At 41.1% G+C, this 22007-nt stretch overlaps 3 protein-coding genes across 4 annotated transcripts; 1 reads left to right on the top strand and 2 right to left on the bottom strand.

Annotated features, from left to right (window-relative positions):
• The first annotated feature begins 2463 nt into the window (after nucleotides 1-2463).
• On the top strand, nucleotides 2464-7708 carry atp1b3a (ATPase Na+/K+ transporting subunit beta 3a). The gene is made up of 7 exons (XM_058649889.1): nucleotides 2464-2888; nucleotides 4198-4326; nucleotides 4599-4697; nucleotides 4794-4987; nucleotides 5194-5244; nucleotides 5736-5822; nucleotides 5917-7708. The coding sequence occupies exons 1-7, from the start codon at nucleotides 2774-2776 to the stop codon at nucleotides 6082-6084; spliced, it is 843 nt and encodes a 280-aa protein (XP_058505872.1). The 5' UTR covers nucleotides 2464-2773; the 3' UTR covers nucleotides 6085-7708.
• Nucleotides 7709-10266: 2558 nt separating this feature from the next.
• grk7a (G protein-coupled receptor kinase 7a) lies at nucleotides 10267-16089 on the bottom strand. Its single transcript, XM_058629704.1, has 4 exons — nucleotides 15298-16089; nucleotides 14014-14469; nucleotides 12093-12373; nucleotides 10267-11956 (listed from the first exon to the last, which is right to left on the bottom strand). Exons 1-4 carry the CDS (start codon nucleotides 15892-15894, stop codon nucleotides 11617-11619), a joined length of 1674 nt encoding a protein of 557 aa, XP_058485687.1. The 5' UTR covers nucleotides 15895-16089; the 3' UTR covers nucleotides 10267-11616.
• On the bottom strand, nucleotides 15911-21993 carry fbxo36b (F-box protein 36b). 2 transcript variants are annotated; one of them, XM_058629758.1, is made up of 5 exons: nucleotides 21630-21993; nucleotides 20992-21100; nucleotides 19890-20062; nucleotides 19096-19486; nucleotides 15911-15998 (listed from the first exon to the last, which is right to left on the bottom strand). In XM_058629758.1, the coding sequence occupies exons 1-5, from the start codon at nucleotides 21723-21725 to the stop codon at nucleotides 15985-15987; spliced, it is 783 nt and encodes a 260-aa protein (XP_058485741.1). In that variant the 5' UTR covers nucleotides 21726-21993; the 3' UTR covers nucleotides 15911-15984. The 2 variants fall into 2 exon arrangements, with proteins under 2 accessions (XP_058485741.1, XP_058485733.1); XM_058629750.1 differs by lacking the exon at nucleotides 15911-15998 and having other exon boundaries at nucleotides 18360-19486.
• Nucleotides 21994-22007: the final 14 nt, after the last annotated feature.

Genomic DNA, 22007 nt, shown 5'->3' on the forward strand with positions numbered 1-22007 from the left:
GGTATCTGGGGAAGTGCCGTAGTCTGGTGCCTGGGGAATTATCAGAAACACAGGCTGTCAGATGAGTGTAGGGAACGGCTTCCCATTGATGTGAGTGACCTCACTGTGAGGGTTGCTATGGCAGCTCGCGGATGGAGTGACTGAGAACAAATGGGGTGTGTATTTCTGCTCATGGTGCTGGTATGTTGAATTGAGAGCACAGAAAAGGGGGTTTCCCTCAACAATGGGAGGATTGTGTGCTTGTTGTGGGGTTAGATAAGAGGGAGACCACTCACATGCATACAGTATAGCTCTACTGCATCAGCTTACCCATCCCTCTACCTCCTCTGCTCCTGCTGTCAGTCTCGCCTCTCTCATTCACACATGGGCACTTTTTCTTTTCTTTCTTTTTTAACGTATGGGCCTGCAGTGGTGGGATGCCTTCACAGCAAAATAAATAAATAAATAAATGAATAGCTTGAGTGAATGCGGCAGACTGGGGCTCACCCATGAATCAGTGCTGCTCGCTCTCACACTAATCAGAAAATGTGTGTGTACTTGTTTCCGCTGCCTCTGGAGAACCTTTTGTGGTTCAAGCCCTCATCGTGTGTCCTGACCAGTGGTCCTCGCGGGGACCAAACCCGGGGGGGGGGGGGCAAAACCTCATTTGTAAGGCTCTGGTTTATGTTTCGCAATTAGATGTGAATTGTGTGATTGTGTCTTTGTGTACTTGTATGATGTATATCTTTGTGAGGACTAAACCATGTACAAACCACAGGAAGTGAGGACACTTTGGCTGGTTCCTGCAACAACAATAATTGGCTTTTTTTTAAAGGTTAAAGCTTGGTTTTAGGGTTAGAATCAAGTTAAGGATTAGGATTAGGCATTTAGTTGAAGAGTGTACTCATAAAATCAACAATCTGCTTGTGTGTGTACTGACCAGTAGTCTCATGAATACCAAAACCTGGTCCTGATGAGGTAGAACATCATTTCTGAGGAACTGGTTACGTTTAGGGCTAAGATTTGAAGTGTGTATAGGTAAAGGTTAGGGTTATGCATTAATGGGTTATGTTACAGTTAGTGATAGTGCTTTGGTTAGTCAATGGAAGTCAGTGCAGTCAAACCTCCGTGTGTGTAATTGTATTGTGCCTGGTGCTGCACTGTATGAGTTGTGGTGGACAAATTCAATCTGACAGCAGGAACTAGATGCAGTGTGACCACTCCCCTCCCCCATGTGAACTGAACCCTGCATCAAGGGTCATTATGTAACTCCTTCATATTTCTCTCTCACACACGCTGTGTGAGTGTGTGTGTGTGTGTGTGTGACACTGGGAATGTTCAATGGTTAGAAGTTAAGCTTTTGTTGCGTTTGTTTCTTCTGTCATTGTCTCATCCTCTCCCTGCTGCTTAAGCCATTAAAAACCTCTCTCTCTCTCTCTCTCTCTCTCTAGTTCATTTGTCATCGGTAGGACATGCATGTGCACATATTGCCAAAGGAGATAGTTATATATGCATGATATGAGATACAAAACATGTGTTCTGCAGTTGTAGCTCCATGGTAGTAACGCTCAAATAAAACAACACTATGGCTTATGGCTCAGCTTACTCTAAAGTGAAGTCCTCTGCATATCTGATTTCAGGCATGCTCTCTCTCTCTCTCTCTCTCTCTCTCTCTCTCTCTCTCACACACACATACAATCACTACCCCCCACTCCTTCTGCCTCCATCTCTCTCTCTCTCTCTCTCACATACACACATCTCTTGTTTCAATTGTGCTCAATTGCCATAGCAACAAGGATTGGCAAATGCCCCAAATATCCATGCTCAGCCAGTCAGTCATAAATAGCATCCTCATCGGCTGTAAATGTGCTGATCACTGGCATTCATGTATGTATAAACGTGTGTGTGTGTGTGACTGAGTGTGTGTGTATGTGTGTGAGTGAGAGAGAGCACTATTACATCCTTTTCTGTCGAAACAGACTCGGGCCTGTTCGATTGGTTGACGGTTTGGTGACTCAGTTTATACCGGCTTGTACGCAGAAGAGGTGGAGTGAACCTATAACAAACCAGGAATAATGTGAGACAAAAATACATCATGTGCCGCAGACGTTGACGCATAAAACCCTTGGTTTTCATCATGTAAATGTTAAATAAAAGTCCACTTGCAGGCGTGTTACATACATGGAGCCCCAGCTCATGTACCACACACATACAATAATGATACATAAAGTGTCTGAGGCGCAGAAAAACAGCGTTTCTTATAATCATGTGTAACATGAATAATAACGTGTGAGGGTTCTCTGTCATTAGTCACAGGCAGCTGCACTTACTTGAGTGTGTTCAAACACAAACATAAAGGATTGAATCTATGACATAAATGATTAGAAGAAAGACAGATCTGCGCTCTCGCTGCGCGTAACCGGCGCGTCTCCGTGCGTCTCTCCGTCATTAACTAATGTACATCCATCTGGTCGCACTGCATCAGCTACCGAGGCTGGGTTGGTGTGGACGTCACTGACGTTTTCTTCTTCTTCTTCTCTCTCTCTCTCTTTCCTCACCTTCCCCTTATCGGTTTTTTTTGTTCCACCACATCTCTCTCCTTCCTTCCTTCTGCGCTCCCTCTCTCTCTGCACCGCCCACTCCTTCCCAACCATTGATCCGACCACTCACCGCCGCCTCGCCGGCTTCTTCGCCTCATTGCGCTTCTCCACATTTTTTTAAGGCAGAGGAAACAGGCACATTTTGGGACCAAATTAGAAAAATAAGGGAAATAAAACAGAAATAAACCGCAACCATGGCGAGCACGGAGGACAAAGCGGCCACCAACAAGGAGAACGCGTCCAGCTGGAAGGATACCTTCTACAACCCGAGGACCGGGGAGGTGCTGGGTCGCACGGCCAGCAGCTGGGGTAAGAATCCCGTTATTCAGCAGCCACTTAATGACTGAGATGTGACATTCACGGGGATTACACTGAATGTGTTGCCTCTCCTTTGAGTCATTTGCCAGTCACCAAAGACATGTTCCTCCTGGACGTTTTTGCCTGTTATGCGTGTACGTATGTGTGTGTGTATGTGTGTGTATTGATTAAAATGATGTCCATTATGTAGATCCATGATGAGCTGAGGAGCCATCATAGGCCTACATGAAGGTGGAAAGGAGAAGCCTGCACTATGAGGCTTTCACCCAAAGATGAATGATGCTACCTAAGGTGTGCATCAGTCTCTGTTTGCTGCATAGGCAGAAATAAGCAGGTGCTGATGTCATGGTGATGATGATGATGATGGTCTTCATATCTTCATATTTATATTGTGTATTAATGGGGATGGTCTGAATGTTGCATTTCACACTGCAGATAAAAAAAACCCTCATTACCTAATCACTTGAGAGGAAGCGGGCTACAGTGTTCCTCATCTGAATCTATGGCTGATCAGGCCATACATTTTTATGTAATGATTCCCCAGTTATTTTCAGGGTGAGGTAGTAACACACCACCCTCCCTCCCTCCCTCCCTCCAGCAGCCAGCTCCTATAGGCTAGCAGCGGCTGTCAGGCAGCCTGGGCCCCCGTGCTGCTGTGCAGTGGGATGCTCCATTGCAGTTGCATGGCCGCCCACATTAGCATGCCTGTCAAGGTCAAATGGGATTCCCTCTCTCCTCTTTCTCTCCCTTTCACGCACCATGCAGGTGCATTGTGGGATACTGTTGGAGAGGAGTGAGAGAAGGGGGGTGTACAGCAGGGAGCTGAGGGGTCCATCCCGTTTTTTGTCTGTCAACTTAGAGGGCATCCGTGCTGTGAGAGCCTGGATGCTGGTGAACCATTTTGGCTCAGATGTTTCCACAGCTACTGCATGGCCTCCGTTTCTCCCTCCAACCCGTCATGATTAAAGGAGGCAGCAGATGCTTTGAGCACTGCAGCATCCTCGCTGAGACGTGTGTGTTATAAAATCTGCGGGGTCTCTCTTTTGTCAGTGCCGACCCCTCACCTGTTAGCAGCAAGTAGCATCTCCCCCCCCTTGTTCCAAAATGGTTCCTCTCAAAGGGACAGTACACTCAAATGACCGCTCTCTTCAAACCTGCAGATGAGGAACGATAAAGACAGTGTGAAGGCATTAGTCCAAGTCTATGTGTGGTTACAGCATGTAGTTAATTATACATAAAACCTCTCTTTCTCCTTCCCTCATTATTTCTCTTCTACTTCTGTTTCTCTAACTCCCTCCAGCCCTCATCCTGTTGTTCTACTTGGTTTTCTACATTTTCTTGGCTGGTATGTTTGCCCTGACCATGTGGGTGATGCTGCTCACGCTGGATGACTATGTGCCGAAGTACAGAGACCGCGTTCCTTATCCAGGTTAGTGTGTCTGATCACTTGGCCTTCCAGGTACTGTAAGTGGCAACATTTCTCTGCAAGGCATTCATTATTCATATGTGCACCAAAGAGATGCTGTCACAATAATGCTCTATATTACAGCTGCTTTTTGTATCGACCTGTTTTGAAGTCTCTTCCTGTGAGATAGCAGAAGTGCAGCTGGAGGGAGACGGCGTTTTGTGCATTTGTTTTCTCATGTTGGCATCGTTTGCTGTGTTACTTAGTGTCTACTTTTGTCCACGTCTTCATTGCAGGGCTGGTGATTCGTCCGAGGTCACTCGACATGATAGTCAACAAATCGGAGCCGCTCAAGTATGCGGAGTACGTCAAGCAACTGGAGCTCTTCCTGCAAAGTAAGTGCAAGGATAACCGAAACATAATGACAGACAAATGTAAGTTTTTCCACCAATTCCTGTGATGTATTTCTCCGTATCATCTCTCTGTCTCAGGATATAACGACACAGAGCAGGAGACGAACGAGGAGTGCATTTCAGGAAACTATTTTCTGCAGGACAACGCCGAGCAAATGGAAAAGAAAGTTTGCCGCTTCAAGAGAGGCTCCCTGAGTTTTTGCTCCGGCCTCTCTGACACCAACTTTGGATATTCTGAGGGAAGGCCGTGTGTGCTGCTGAAACTGAACAGGGTAACACCCAGTTGCTTAAAAATCGTCTCTGTTCATTAAAGATTTACATTTTAGTCTCTGCCCACTTCTATTCTACATTTGTTCCGTTCCCAAAATAAAATGAATAATTATACCAATTTCTAATTTTGGTTTCACAGAAGCTGCAGCCTGTCTTCATCGGTTCTGACATAAAAGCCTCATCTTCTCCTCTTTCTTTCTCTCTGTAGATCATTGGCCTGAAGCCCCGTGGGAATCCATATATCAACTGCACAGTAAAAGTAAAAACAAATTTGTCCAGACTATTCATGTTCTGTTCTCTTGTATGTGTATCTTTTCCCTTTTTGTTTCTCATACAAAAATCACTGATGACCATAACAGTCTTTTCTTTCTGCCCATCTTTATTTCATTCCCCCTTCTTTGTGTTTGTGTTTTTTTTGTGATTTCTTTCTGCATGCCGTCTCTGATGACTTTAGGGTAAGAGTGATAAATGATCAGGATAAGGCCAGTAGGTGTGTTATATAACAGGCCATTATGCCTCCAAACTCATCCCAGTGCAATTTTCAAGTCATTTTCATTCTTTTTTAGCCTCAAATGACGGAAGAACGCGTCATGATTACCAGAGAATCATTTTAAATCACTTCAACAATGACAGTCATTGCCTTTTCTTTTTTCTTGTCCATGTTTCATGTGATATGATTGGACATAATGTAGCTTCTGTTATGCAGTATCACGTCGACGTGAGCTAAAACATGTTCTTCATGCTCCACAGAAAGACAGCCAGATTCAAATGCAGTATTTCCCCAGTGAAGGACTCATTGATAAGATGTATTTCCCCTACTACGGCAAGAAAGCTCACGTAAGTATTTATCCCCCTGTCAGATCACGGCCGCTAACATCGTCACTTTGCTGCACGGTTATTGACAGATGCCTGTCTCTAACCCCGATTGCAGGAGAATTACGTGCAGCCCCTGGTGGCCGTGAAGCTGCTGCTCAACAAGGAGGACTACAACAAGGAGCTGGCAGTGGAGTGCAGGGTAGAGGGCTCTGACCTCCGCAACAACGACGAGCGGGATAAGTTCCTGGGCCGCATCACCTTCAGGATCACGGTGGTGGAGTAAAGGAGGAGACGGCCCCCCGTGAAAGGAAACCCCAGCTGCAGAGGCTGCCCATGTTTGATAAAGATGTTTTCGTTTTTTTTTAAAGGAAGGAAGGGTCAAACTGAGTCACAAAGACTGCATTTGGGGATGGTGCCAAAATATTTAATGCAGATTAGTTTGGCTTTTGGTAAAGACAGATATTAAATGTTGCTTTGATGACATTTCTGACTCTTCTTTCCTTCACGATTCGTTGCTGACCTCCTCAAAGATTCCAGAACAAGACACTGGCTCTGCTCCTATCCATCCATCCTTTTTTTTTTTATTCACCTGTTGCACTTTTCATCAGTATTTATTTTTTCTAGTATTGATGTGATTAGATAAATTATCGCCATTGCTACCAAGCCATTTGGGGGTATTGTGTAGTTGCTGGTACAATTTTCTTTGTATGTTTTTTTTGTTGTTGTTTTTTTTTTTTAGATTTTCCAGGAAGAGAGAGTGTTGTTTTCATCTCTCCATCCTGTGTGAATGACTGTATTATTGCTGATTTGGAGATGATTTTTATCTTGCTGTATATTGTAATTGAGAGCATAGAACTTTCCCAACACATTTCCCCAGAGTATTCACATTTTATCACATCACAGAGATTTCATAGGACCGTTCCTTGATAATCAAGTATAGCTACTCTATCCCTGTATATGAATTGCCAATTACAAAGTTTCCCTTTCAACATATAAATACATTGTGATCCTGACCATATTTAGGGAATTATAGATAGATCTTTGTGTTGTGGTCTCCGTTGCCACAACCCAGTCTTGTGCTGTGTGTCTGTCTGCATGTCTGTCTGTCTGTCCGTCCGTCCGTCTGTCCGTCTTCCTGTCTACTCACCTCTCCACTGCAATAGCCACTATGTGCGTGAGCCCTCCAGGACTATAGATGCGTTGTCTCGCTTCACTGCGCACGGTGCTGTGAACTGATGATGGCTGAAGCGACACACACATACACACACACACCCACACCCACACACACACACACACACAAACACACCAACAGAGAGAGAGAATGGTACAGTGCAAAAAACAAATTGCTTTTAAAGCGGAGAGGTGCTGGAAAAGCGTTGCAAAAATGAAAAAAAAGTTCACTGTAACTATGTACTGTATATCTTATACGTGATCTGTATATCTATCTGGGTCTCAAAGATTGTTTGTTAGTTTTCTCTCTTCAGCCTGTTGATCTGATTGTCTGCCAGTCTATTACTCTTCAATGTATATATATAAACACTATCTACCATATTTACTTAATTCACACTGTATTTTTGTCACGAAACACAATGTCTGTGCACTGTAAAGAAATCATTTAAGTAAAGATTTACAGGAAATTATCTTATTCAAAGCTATGTTTACACAGTCTTAAAAGGAACCTGCATTTGAAAGAACAACTTGTAACATCTCTTCAGGGTGCCTTAAGACCCGCTGAAATAAATTGTGGAATAAAAGTGATTTTGAAGAAAAATATCTACCTTTTTGTTTAAATGTTTCTAAATTGGGATAGTGTTCTTTCTAAGTTATTGTGTTAAACATTCCAGCACAAAATGGTTCATTCCAAATAAAAGTATGAAAGTATTATCAGTAAAACATCCGTCCTGTCACTGTTGTCTTGCTGAATTCTTTACTTCTTAAGCCACTATTTAAAAGATACTTCTGTTTTCATTTGGCAGAGACTGCAGATAAAAACTATTATTGATTGATTGATTGATTGTAAAGACCTGATGGTGTGAATGATTGTAGCCTTTTATGTTTTTTATTAGGAGCCGGGGGTCAGCACCATGGAGGCCACCATTTTGTACCACCATGTTTTTACAGTAGCCCACAAGGGACAAACTGAACCTCATTTGAGTTTCTGATGCTAACTGAAGGCTACGGCTATAACTACAGGTTCTGCTACACACTTGGAAGTGAAGTGCGAGGTAAAACATGCAAAGATGTTCGATACGCCAGGGAGAATATTGATATTTTAATTTAAAAATGAAGGCGCTCTAAAGTAAACAGTCCCTACCAGTTTCACTCACCAGACGTCGCTACTTGATGTCTCCTCATGGTGGCGCTGCTCAAATGAATGAGGGAAACTTGAGCAGAAGTTACCAGGCTGAAGAAGAGGAAGAATAGACTTTATGCACTTTGTTCTCTATGGTGTGAATAAACAGAGAAATCCTGCACTTTTAACTTTTCACTGACGTTACATGATTGTTTCGCAATATATTGATTATCACAGAATCGTTGTATCGTGATATTATCGGAATGGTGGTCCACAATACCACCATGCTTTTAATAAATACAATATTTACACACACATTTGAATTTAAAGCTAATTCTGTGGAGAGAAACCAGTCAGAATGAATGAGATGGCTCAGAGTTTGGAAATCTTTCACCCCTCTCTGCATTATTAAATACCCATGCAGATCTACTGCCACATGAGGGCGCCAGAAACACACCAGAAACATTCACAGGCTGAGACGTGTGGCTCAAATCACTGAGCAGTGGCAGAGAATCCAAAGAGGTGAGTGAGGTGTTTTACATTTCCAATTTATGACTCGTGTTGTTTAGCACCAATGTGGACGAATTGTATTGTAATTTATATTTAAAGTTCTAATGTGTAACTTCTTTGGCCTCCTCAACCTTACCCGACACACCTGCAGAATTTGGACTTACATTATTAATGAGTGTAAACCACTTCATTCAGTGGTTATTGAGCTTTTTGGCTACAGATTAATTAGATATTCTCAGTGATGACTGAAGAAAAGAGGAATTTCAAGAGACGGGGGCTCAAGTAAAAAAGACAAAAGCACCCACTCATCGATTTTAAGTGAGAACAAAATAACAAAATTTCAGTGGAAAATCAATTAGATATTCATTTATTTCAATAACCATTTGTTTGTCATGCATTGTACTGCATGAGCATTGTGTTTGATATTCTTACTCAAGCTATGTGGACCATGTGAATGCATAGGGCCCCCAAGCCACCAGTGGGCTCCAAAGCTGCATATTCAGTCTCCCCTGAGGAGAATTAAAATCTGCATCTGATAAGCTGTACACTTTAAATTGATTCATGGAATGGTAAAATAAAATAAGAAAATGTATATAAAATAAGAAACAGGGGTCTAACTGTGCACATCTATAGATACTCTGTCAAATTTGCCTACACCTTTGAAACATCACCTACAACCCAGTCACCCTGAGAGTAATCGTAGTAATCAGAGTACATGTTACTTTACCCACAGAGGTTAAACTGGCTGCAAAAGTCAGAATATATCAGGGGAGTATAAAAGGAAGTGTAATCACACCTGACAGCTCTGAATTTGACCAATCTCCATCCACGCAGCTCTGAAGGAACCCTGAGGAACAGCAGCAGCAGCAGCAGCAGCAGCAGCAGATCTGTCCTTCACTGTTAACGGCGTGCACTTAGCTCTTGCTTCATGTGAGATTATCTCTTGAGGTTTAGCTGAACTAAGAATCCATCCCTGAGTCTCCTAAGCTCTTGCTGTCCTTGAGATTGACTACTATAGACAATTGCGGTCAGACACAATTGAAAATTGTTGGACAGTGCAGGTGGAAGTGTACTTGTAAGTTACTTCTTTTGAGTCCGTTCACCGTGGTCCCTGTACTTAAAAGTTCAATTTGGAAATAGAAAATGTCACTGGTAGACCTGCACGTCTCTGTTAGTGTTAGTATATGTCTTTTCCTTTCTTTGCACTCAAGATAATCAAGATTATCGTTTCATTTTTGTTTGTGCAGCATTCTGTCAAGAAAAAAGAAGAAAAATCATTATGGGTCAGTTTGGTGTTAGTAGACGTTGGTTGCTGCTTCGATCCCTCAGTGAGGAATAACACTGAGATGCTTCAGAACCTGAAAGTCTCTGTCGCTGAATTAAGCAAATAAGGTGAAAGGATAATACTGGTTATCGCCTTATCAGCTAAGAGTTTGAACATGCCAATTTGTGGCAGGCTGGAGCACGGCCTGGCTCTAGTCATCATCCTGAACAGGATTACTGCAGCTGATATTTTTAGGTTTTACTCCAGAGTCGTCAGCAGCTCTCTCTCTCTGTAGTAACAGATGGTCCAGAGAAGATGTGTAACTCTGGCGGTTGATGTTTTCTTCATTTCAGTAAATGTATTCAGACAAAACAACATTCAGAATCACAGAAAAGTCACACGTTTTAAAATAAATGTTTTAATTTGTTCAAATGATTCAAGTCCAATGGATTGTTTGTTTTTTTGCTTTACATCTGACATTTCTATTGAAGCAATTTCTCTCGCGTTATATTTACAGGTGCATGTATATTTAAATCATATTAACATTAACTGTAACAGATCTGGAAATGTACTTTGTGAGCAATACGTCACCCTGAGACAAGTTAACAAGAATAAACTTCATTCACTTCATTTTTGAACTAATCCAGTCTCTACATTATAATCTTTATTTTCTAATCACAGCCGTGGACTCCTTGAATTGATCCATACTCATCAAACGAAGAGCCCTGAAGTATCACGGTGCCTCTGTGGCTGTGAACAGGACAACCTGCACATTCCTGGTACAGGAATTTACTGGTCAACTCCTCTAAATTCTCCTCCTTCATATGTAGCGATAAACTGCCCTCACCTCTCTCCTAACATCCCCATGCTATAAAGAATACATTTCCTCATGATGTTGTGCCTCATAGCACCAACAGCAGAGGAACTCAGTGGAGAAGTGTCAAGTATTCTGCATTTTCTTTTAAACAAATCCTAATTTTAACCCTTTGATATACTTCATTTATCTCTGTGCATAAATATAAATACATTCCCTTATAAACACATTATAAACAGATAGCTTTTTTTAAATTGATTTTTATAAAACTAAAATTATGGACAGAAGAAAAGAAATCACCTGAGTATAAATGCAATGATCAGATTTAATTTAATTAGGTCACTACAACTCTTTTTCTGCCATGTGTGTTTAAACAGCACTTTTATGTTGTTGTAGAAACAGAGGGGCCTTCTGATGGCATCAGTATGAGAGCTACAAAATGCCTTTTAATTTAACACAGTACAAAGTTTTACACAGTAAACTGCACAGTCTCATGGTCGGAAGATTTGTTTGTTTAAATTTGTTCAAAGTTTAATTCTGAATGCAACAGCATCGCATTTGAATTCACAGTTTCTTCATGACTTACTTTTCACACAACACTATCATCCTTTACAAAAAGGGTGTCAATTTACTCCTCGTAGTTACTTACAATTGGTCCAAGTCTACATCATTAGATATGTACATCTGCAAGAAATGTTGTGAACCAAACAGATGAGGTTCAAAATACACCATCTCATTTTCCTCATTCTCACTCACTGAACGTAAACTGTAGATCTATAAACCGTGAGCATCATTTCCAGACAGGGCTGGATGCTCACGCTCACCTGTTTCATGAAACATGATCCGTCTTTCACATCAACACTGACGTGCACCTGCCCTGAGAAAGCAAACAAATAACTGACAGTTATTACTAGAATGTGATATCAAACATGGCTCACAGTAATATACATGTGCCGGACTTCTTTCCGTCATCACTGTCTCCTCCGCCCTCTTTTCTGTTGGGATCATTGAGCTCATCAAACAGTCCAGTCTCGATCATTTCCTGCTGCCACTGAATGGCCACAGCGCCTGTGCTGAACTCCTTGAAGAATTTCTCATCCTTGGGGTCAATCACGATGCCCTTAACGTCTGAGAACTCAGCGATGTCGCCAGTGTCCTTGGCGTAGACCACGTTGGGCTTAGGAACCCAGGGAGGAGGCACCAGCCCGGCCTCCAGACGAGGGAAGTTGATGCTCTTGAACCAGGGATGTTTCCTGGGATCCTCCATGTTGTTCCTAATGAAAGGGTAAAGAGAACAAGTTGGCGCACAGGATCGTAAAACATTTTGAAATAAACTACTAAAAAAAACATTTAGTTTCTTCACTGTTTGCAGCCATTTGCACCACATAGTTTGCTTAAAGCTACACTTACTTTATGCCCAGGCGCTCATCCATCTTCTTCTTCAGGAACTGTTGGATGATGTCCTTGGTGTTGGCATCAAAGCATCTGTGCTCAAACTTGGGCTCTTCGTTTTGGATGCGACGCTGCACCTCCTCCTTCTCCACCTTGTCCTTCTTAGTATCAGGGCCTTTGAAAGGTGTGTATCCAGCCACCATCTCATAGATACTGCAGCCCAGCGCCCACCAGTCCACCGATGTCCTGTATTCAGTTTTGGTCAGAAGCTCAGGGGCCATGTACGCTCCAGTGCCCGCCTGGAGGGAAAATTCAGGAGAGAAGATTGAATATATGGTGCATGTATACTTTTAAGTGTCTTATGAAGCAACAGAGTCTTCACAAATGTCTCCTTCTCTCTCTGTAATATTACATTTTTACCTCTCTCGGCCACTCTGTCCCTGCTCCTCTGCTCCCTCCCTCCCTCTCTCTGTATGACCTCACCTGCAGCCTCCGAGCAGCTTTAATCTTAATGCTAAGCCTGCTACCTGTCAGATGTCATGTGTGTCTACACACTGACAGAGTTGTTCAGCCTCTTATGTCCATTTCTGGATGCTATCATGCCCACAATGTATGAATAATGCACACAAAATGCCACAAATACGGTAGGACGTTTCTTGTAAATCCTGAAGAGACTCTGTTGCAGGAGCAGGTGTGATATACAGTATAGTGTTATATAGGTATTTCAAGGACTGTGTGCACTGTTTTTTGATAGTCACCTTAGTCACTTAGCATGCAAAAGCAATTAAAGGTCTGCTTTATTTTCTATTCTGTAGTGTTTACTTCCTCATCTTCGTCTCCTTTATCTTGACCAGTAGAATACACTCTCTGATCAGTCAAAGGGGTAAATAAAAAGCTGTCGTGTGTAATCATACAGGCTACACAATTATTTAATCTGCTCTACATCTGGGTTAAAAACACCTTGTTTGCAAACTCACGTCAAAGCATGCCCAGTGTGCTTTTTGACCTGGATCTGTCACTTTAGAGATGGTCAGACTTGTGTTCTTGCTTGCTAAGAGGATTAAGGGACCAAAGCCAGCCTTACATACAGGAGGTTAACCCAGTCACTTTGGCGCGCTGATGAGCATCAGAGTACTGGATAATGAGCTTTTCATAGAGCTGGAAGCTTAGTCTTTGCTACTGTAAGTCTTGGAGAAACCCTGACACCATCTTTTTCAGGTCATCCATACGTTAGCATTGGTATGATGTGATAATGGTTGTGATTATTATGGCTGTCTAGACGTGATTACTACTTAAAGGGCAGTGTTTGATCTGGGAAGCCACTCTCACAGTTACAATCTTTTGATTTGCATAATATCAAGTGATTCTGGTCAATGCAATATAATTCCACCAGTAACCAAAGAAGCTTTTATTCATGCATGACTTTATCCTGCACTGGACCTCCAACTTCTGTAACCCTGCCTCTACACAGCATAGTAGCCTATAAATGGCCATGGTATAATCTCACTGCTAAAGGAGTTATATAATGGATTTCGGAGACTCTCATTGCACCAATCTTTAAACAGTAATCCCTGTCCGGATTTAAAGCAAAAAATCTCCCCGAGACTGACAATCTGTCCAAGAACCTGTGCTCAGGTTTTAACTCCAACCTCATTTGACAGATAAGTGAACATGGACAGTGTAGAGATGTTCTACTGATCTCTTCATCAGTTATGCATATGATGACTTTGGAGGTGGTTATTTCAAATATTTGAGACTGACTGATGTATGAAAAGATCCTTTAGACCTCTTTTGCAGTAATGTGATAATGTGAAGAAATACAATGATTCTTAGATGCCATGATTAACAGCAAGCTAATGTTCAGTTTGCTCTTCTTCATTTTGCGTCAAAGGTCAATTTACCAGCATTTGCCTGCTAATTGCATACATGTACAACTCACCATCTGGTGGACAGTCTTCCCTGGAGGAATCTCTATGGCCAGACCCAAATCTGAGAGTCGGCACTGGCCTTGGTTGTCCAGCAACACGTTCTCTGGTTTCATATCGCGGTATATGATATCCATGGCATGCAGATGCAGAATACCTGTGGTGATCTGTGCCGTGTAGTGGATGATGCGCTTCATCTCAATGCCCTTGTCAACTCCCTTTCCATCATAGCCCATGTGGTAAATGTGATACTTGAGGTCTCCTCCATTCATCAGGGTCATGACAAGGCACAAATGGGTCTTGCTGTCATAAGCGTAGGCCAAGTTGACCAGGAACAGGCTGTTAACCTTCTCTAGGATCTGCTTCTCCAGCAGGGCCATCTTCTCGCCGCCCTTCTTCTTCAGACGCTTTTTACACAACTTCTTACAGGCATACATCTGTCCTGTGTGCTTCACCTGTACAGCACATACCTTGAGAAAAACAAAATTATTATTATTATTATTTAAAACCAATGACTAAACAGTTCTCTTCATTGATTTATAGGAACAACTTCCCACAGCAACAAAGTGTGATAATCTAATATCAGAATCAGAAGCAGCACAGAAACCATTTCACTACACACCTTCAGGGGTGAAATAGTTTAATTAATCCCATTTTACAGTTTATAAAGTCCTAGCTTGACCCTTGTCTGCTGGAACTGAGCCCATTAGACGTCTGTCTCATTCATAACTTTGACTAAAACCAAACCGTATATATTTCTGGTACGATTCCTTCTTTATCAATAGAGATTATTGAAGAATTTAATCTTTAATATAATGTTTGCTTCACAGGAGGTAAAAGCAGCTTTCATTACAATTTTAAAAAATGGAATGATCATTGTGATTTTTTTTCTCTATTTTAACAGTTTTTACGGTATTCAGTTACACACGTTGCTTCCTTTTTAGTGATATGGGAATTTAGTGATTTTACTAAGTAAATATTAACTCAGGCTACACTGTCTTATTCTGCTTAAGCATCGCAAGGTAACAATGTGAAAAAATGATCGAGGCAATGTGTCTCATTCAAAAGAATCTAGAACACTGTTACTCATGCAGAAATGTGGGCTTATCCACGTCATGTAATAGTTCATCTTTCAAAAGAGACAACTTTGTAGCAAATTTTCTATTTACTCATTCTACTTTTTAAGGTGTGTCTGTATGACAAATAACATCACAGTCATCTCACTTAACTAAAATCAGTTTTTAAGGAGGGGGGAGGGGGGATTCCACAATCATCATCCAAGTGTATTACATGCTTACCTCTCCAAATCCTCCTTTTCCCAGAGTCCTGAACTCATAGAAGTATTTGTCACTGATGGTCTGTTTCTCATACTCTTTCCACTGGAGGAATTTATCAAAGAAAGGGCTGGCTTGATAATCGGTGAAGGGCTGGGCCATCAAATATTCCCTGACACCATCCTGGACTTTGCTTTTCATCACCTCATCAAAGTTGGCATCTGTCACAGACTTGCATTTGTCAGCAGGTTCCCCGGTAAGAAATGACAGGAAAGACTTGGATTCAGCCTTGCAGTACTTCTTGATGATTTCTTGCCGTGCCTTGTCTTTCACTGCACCTTCAGCCAGATCCCAGTCATTCAGCTCATCCAGAAAATCAGCAGCGAGCTTGAAAGAGGGATGATTTGCCAGAAATTGACGGAAAAACTTCTTGCCAATAGGCTGCCTTTCACAAAGTGATGTGAAGTCCTTGTCAATGGAAGCTCGTACTGATGTACTTTGCTCAGGCGTGGGGAGAGACAAGCTGCGGCGCCGCTTTTTCATCTCCTTGTCATCACCACCCTGGGCTTTTAGGTAGGCCGTATTGGCCACCAGGTTATCTAGTCCCCCCATGTCACACATCTTGGTGGCTGTAAGTTGTGTGTCCCCCTAAGTTACTAGAATCTTCAGCGGCTCCCTGGGGATTCCCCACTAAAACTGGTCCAGCGTCTTTCAGAATTTGTTGTCTGTTGGAGAGAGCAATTTCATTAAACGCCGGCGTACAAATGAGCTCCTTCAACCAAACTACCTGCAAACCTAAGACACTCTGACACACCCAGTAATTACTCATTTAGAATTAAATAAGCAGGGAGGGACTTTGGCTTAAGGATCTTTGTGTGGCCTATTCAAGGATGCTGTGCACGTAAAGGGAATCATAAGAGGGCTCTGTCCTAAGAGGCTTTGTAGCCCACTATATTTGTTCATGGTGTTCAGTGGTACAAAGGGTTGTTGGCTAAGCATAAGATGGAGTAAAAGCTAAAGATCATTCTCATCGCTCAACTCCTAACATCACTGCAGTGTGGGGCTTGACAGTGAGCCATGAATAACGACAACTTTGAAACAATGCAGACGTCTAGTCAAATTGTATTTATATATATATTAGTTTACACATGCTTAAACTGAGATGTATAGACAGTAAAGATGTATAGACACTAATAAGTGTTAGCTACATGTACGTGAGATGGAGAAGATTCCTTAATGACTTTACATTTACTGACTGAAGACGCACTCAGTGAAAACAATACAAGAGCTGGTTTCTCTAACATCATGTTCATGTTTGTTCTGCTCAACCCAGCCACTAAATAACAAGATAAGAATATTTATTTCTGTCTATAATATTATTATATTATCGATGTTATATATGTTGGGATTAAGAAGCGTTCAAAGCATCAAACTGATGAACGACTTGATGAAGTTTTCTGAGCAGTAGAATTCATTTCTGAAACTTTTTGAGTCATACTCCAATCTGTTTGTTGGTGTCTGGCTTTACTAGCGCAATGATGTGGTTGCCTCTGTCTGTCATGACAAAAAAAATCACTTCCTGTATGCAGCGTGACACAAGAGCTAAGCACTGCTTTACCAAGAAATACTGTGATTTGACAGCTACCAATTTTTTACACATGTAAAAATGATGATGATGAACAGGCATTTTCTTTCCATTGTTCCTGTTGGTGGTAACTCTACTGCACTACAGCTACATAGATGTAGGCTAATTCAGGACAGGATAATATTAGCTAATCCTGTCTCAAATGGTCTCAAGCTGTCAGCACCCTGCACAAGATCAAGGACTTTGCTTGCCGTCAGAGAGCTCCAGACTCAGACCTTTGACTTACAAAAGCACAGGCTGATGATGCCCACACACACCGACCCATGTGGGCCTCTCCCACATGGGTCGGTGTGTTTTACCATTCTATTTTAAAAATACAGCAATAAGTGAAATTATATTGAAAAGTACAAAAAACACAAAAAAAACCTAGACATACAAGCTGCGCCCAAGAACCGTAACTGCAAGTTTTTTTTAATCAAAGAATAGACGATCCATTGGTTAAAACTAACAGTCAAATGTCAAACACATTGTAAATGGCTCATGGTATCAGTAAATCACTTAAGACTCCTAGCTGTATAAAATGAGGCCATGGCCTTTATCTTTATCTGTTACCAGGTCAGGGAAGGCAGAGTGCAAACATACTCTGGGTTTCCCATTTACTCTACAGCTGAGCCACAGCCATTTAGTTCTTGTTGTTACTCTTCTTCTATTATTGTAGAGAATGATTTCGATGTTTGGCCTACTCATGTAACCTTGCAAGGATTAGCCCAGCCTGAGGAGAGAGTAAAGGTTAAGATCAACAAAGCATTCTCATCCTATTCCCCACATGGCCCACTACATGGTCTTTACGTGGTCTGACTATATCCTCTTAAGGTTTCCCTCAGGCTTTGGACAAAAAGACGCAGTAGGTGGAATACATTCCCAGAGGAGCAATGGGTAAAGTTAGCGAAGCAACAGACATTCTTTTTGCAAAACATGTACGTTGAAGTACACTTGCATGATCACATACAGCAAATGGAAGGCAGGAATACTGGATCAAATACTAAATAAATCTCCCATTTATGAGTATTTATTTGTCAAATTAAAATACTACCCATACATGTTTTTTTAAGAGTACAATTACTTTGTAATAAAATAGTTAAGCATTTTATATGGTGAATGGTTTGTTTGTATTTATATACAAACACATTTATATTCTAGACTTACTCAAAGCTGCATTACACTACAGTTGTGCCATTCACACCCATTCACTCACACATTCAATCAGTGATCTTTATGTCAGAGTCCAGCTTCTTTGTCTTAAATGTACCAGAGCATTATCTTTACAACCTTCCACTTAAACATGTCCATCAACATGTCAGATAGTCCAACAGAACAACAGCAGCAAGGACAGTGATAATGGAAGTATGAGCTGACCTAAGCACAGGATACACCATCAACTCTAGCAGCTAGTGCCCCCTAGAGGACTGTTTGTGCATGTATATGTGTATGTATACTTGTAATTGTTAGCTATTTATGACCCTTTTCGGGCATAAACTCTAAAAAACTGTTTTACCCAAACTGATGAATGATTTTACAGATTAGAAGATACAGAGAGTATAACCGTGTGTATTACATTTATTTCTAAATGTATAACTTACAGTATTCTAGATAGTAACTTGTATTTAGTTGTCAAGTTTAGGAGAGTTGTGGCACAGTTGACATACAAATTAAATTTTCCTCAAATATCTAAGAGAAGATACTAAATAAAAACATTTTTAAATCATACTTAAAAGATAATATTATTTCAATGATCAATACATAACAAATTTTAGTGTGAGGAATAAGAATAAATGGCATATCAATATAAGCTTGAAATACAGTATTCAACATTTTATAAGAAGCTCAAAGGTTGAGTGTGAGGATTTATGGGGATTAATCAGAACATGTAGAATGGAGTGATATGTTCATGATATTGTTTTTATCTGAGTATAATCAACTAAGAATATCACTAAAGGTAATTTACATGCATGTTAAAATAATAATTCAGGCGATATTTCAGTTTTAGTCTGAATGAAATTGGGGGAGATTCAACTGGTAGTAATATGCAACTTCAGCACTAGATGTCACTAAATCATTTACAGTAAACCTTTAACTCAATGTCTTTTGTTTGTGTCTATGCCGCAGGCTCCTCTACCAATGCTTTGTGCTGCACTGACGTTTTATGTCATCCAAGACCTTTTCTGGCACAGACTCACTGGAATCAGAAGAGGCCTCAGCTTCAGAGCTAGAGCCAGGATCCATATCAGAGCAAGAGTTGGTGTCAAAGCCAGTTCCAGTGCCGGTGCTATGGCTCATATCAGGGCTAATGCCAGCATGGGGAAATTCCTCCTCAGAGTCAGACGCTTGGGTTTGCTCGGAACTCTCGTCACGAGACCTGTCTACGTTTGTCTCTCGGTCAGATACCTGTCCTTCATGTTGCTTGTCAGTCTGAAGCCTCCTGCGGCTGATCAGCTTCTGCAGCTGTAGCTTGCTGGTGAAGAAGATGCTTCGCCATCCCATCTCAAGAGCCAGGGAAACCACTTCATCTGAAACTGTGTTGCAGCATCTGCGCACTGCCTGCTCCCAAAACATCTCTGACCCACATAACTAAAAAGTAGAAGTAAGAAAAATAGGACAAACAATTAATGTTAAAATGTTTCATTTGAAAATGGATTATTAATTTAGATGTAATAATGATTTATTCACAGATTCAGTGATAACAAATGGAGGACTCCTCAACTCATCCCTCCCTTTCCTTAGTGTGTCAGAGAACTACAGAACTACAGAAAACATGCTCTCTGCTTACATATAAAGCTTCCTTTTTAAAATCAAAACCCATACTCATATTGTGTCCATTAAAGCTACTGTAGGCACAGTCTAAGTTAAAAAAACCCAAATTATTTTTATGTTAAGGCAATTTTACACACAAAATAAAACATAATTATAGGAACCTAGGGGCCTGGACCTTTAAATAATTTGGTAGCATTTGTTAGCGAGTCCATAAACTCACCTGCTTGAACCGATGTGACGTTCGTCGAAGCTGCTCCACATCCTCTAGTTCAAGATAGTTTATTATCCTCAGAAGTAAGCAGTCAGACAGATGATCCAGATAATCATAATGGCCTTGGCACAGAGCCTTGGTGTACACCAAGATTCCAGGACCAAAAACCACACTGACCTCACCTGAGAAGAAGCCCAACATTTTACCTGTTGTGCCTATTCAAGCATTCCATTTGCTTTTTATATGCAATATTCTCAGGACAAGAATTATAACCTGAATACAATGCATTATTCTCTCAAAACACAGTCTGTTCCATTTTGGAAGACACAATGTGCTCTCATTTTAACATCACTGCAAAACACACACAAACCTGTGACCTAACCATATTTACTGGCACAAAGCGTTGGCTCTTTTTCTGAAGATATTCAACAGCAGAGGAGTCTGTTTTAAAATGATCTTACCATATAACAACTGCCAAAAACACACTATTTACAGATCCAAATTGTTGCCACTGCTGTGTCTCACAGCCTCACAGAGATCCAAATGTACTGGTTTGCAAGTAGACGTTTTGGCTTGCGATAGCAGAAAACCTTTTAAAATGATTGTCAATTGGCCAAGGAGGTTATGTTTTGTAAGCATTTGTCTTTATGAGTATGAGTTGCACAAATGAAATACATGTGAAGACAGCTTTTTTTCTGGGAATACAGGTTATGGGCCAAGAAATTCTAAGATTTTGATGGCGATGCAGACACGATTCACCTTTTAAGTGTATTGACACTGTGGGAATCTCAGCAGCCTTGGGAGAGGCTTGTACTCTCCGAGTTATTGCTGTGTTTTTTTCTTTGCCTACATGAAGATGTTTATTAAGATCTTCAGGAACAAATTGCAGTTGGATGTGTGAAAAATCTACAACAGCAAGAGGAAAACTCTTGAGATTGAGGTTTAAATGGATATGTTCAGATTCAGATTCACCTTTATTGTCATTGTACTGGGGGGGGGGGGGGGGGGGGGGGTGCTCCCACAGAGCCACTGTGCACAGTACAGACAAAGAGAAAACAAAATGCAGCAAATGCAAACACTGCACTAAATAAACCCTGAAGTCCTGACTTACTCTGCAGCCATGTGTTGTCCAAGAAGTCCTGGTGAGACTCTTTCAGCTCCCCAGGTTTGGAGAATCTGTCCACAGCTCTCAGAGAGATCTTCCACCATCTCCATATGATCTGGGAATAATAAGGCCAAGTATATTTTAACAACTAGTTACGAAGCCCCCATACTGACAGTCAAAATGACGTCACAGATATCTGTAATTCAGTTCAGAATCACGTCATTTTGCCATTCATGTGAATGGGGTAATTCCAGTTTCAGATATCTTCAACGTCATTGTGACATATCGTTGAATATGTTTACATTCTTCTGTTTTAGATATCTTGAATGAATACTAGTCATGACGTTGTAGATATCTATTAACGACAAAACCTATACACATGAATGGCAAAATACGTATAAACTGAATTACGGACATATGACGTCATTTAGACTGCTAAAAACTGTCTTACAGATATCAGAAAGTGTGGTTTTGGACTGACTAAGAATGACGTTGCCCATCGAATTAATGCCAAAACCGCGTTTGACGTGTCATTACGTGTGTGACGTAGCAGTAAATAATTCAATGCGTTGTCTTCATTCGCGGGGGAAATGTCGTGTTTTTAACGTTAACTTAAGTAATTATTAAAAGTTATCAGTACTTACATCTGACTTGGTGACAGTAAAATGGTAAAAGTTCTTGTTGGGAGGACGGCCTACTCCAGAGCTCTCAAACAACGGGTCTGTTAAAAGAGACGCCATGTTTAAAGTTTGGGTGTTGCCATGGCAGTAAAGAACTATTAATAACAAAGAACGAACGTGGATTGTTTCTTTCTTCGCTTGCTTTGGGCCAAATTAAGTCTGTACATTGAAAACCATATCAAGAAATTATTGTAATGGTTTGTAGAATAAAGAAAGAAAGAGATTTCAATGTCAATGTGACTTTCCAAAAATATAGAAAAATAAAATAAACAAATAAATAAAACAAGTAAGAATTTCAATTAACATACCCTTTGATAAAGTCAGCATTAATGGCTCAGTTGC

This window comes from Solea solea, chromosome 1 (assembly GCF_958295425.1).
Source record: "Solea solea chromosome 1, fSolSol10.1, whole genome shotgun sequence".
NCBI classification, from domain to species: domain Eukaryota; kingdom Metazoa; phylum Chordata; class Actinopteri; order Pleuronectiformes; family Soleidae; genus Solea; species Solea solea.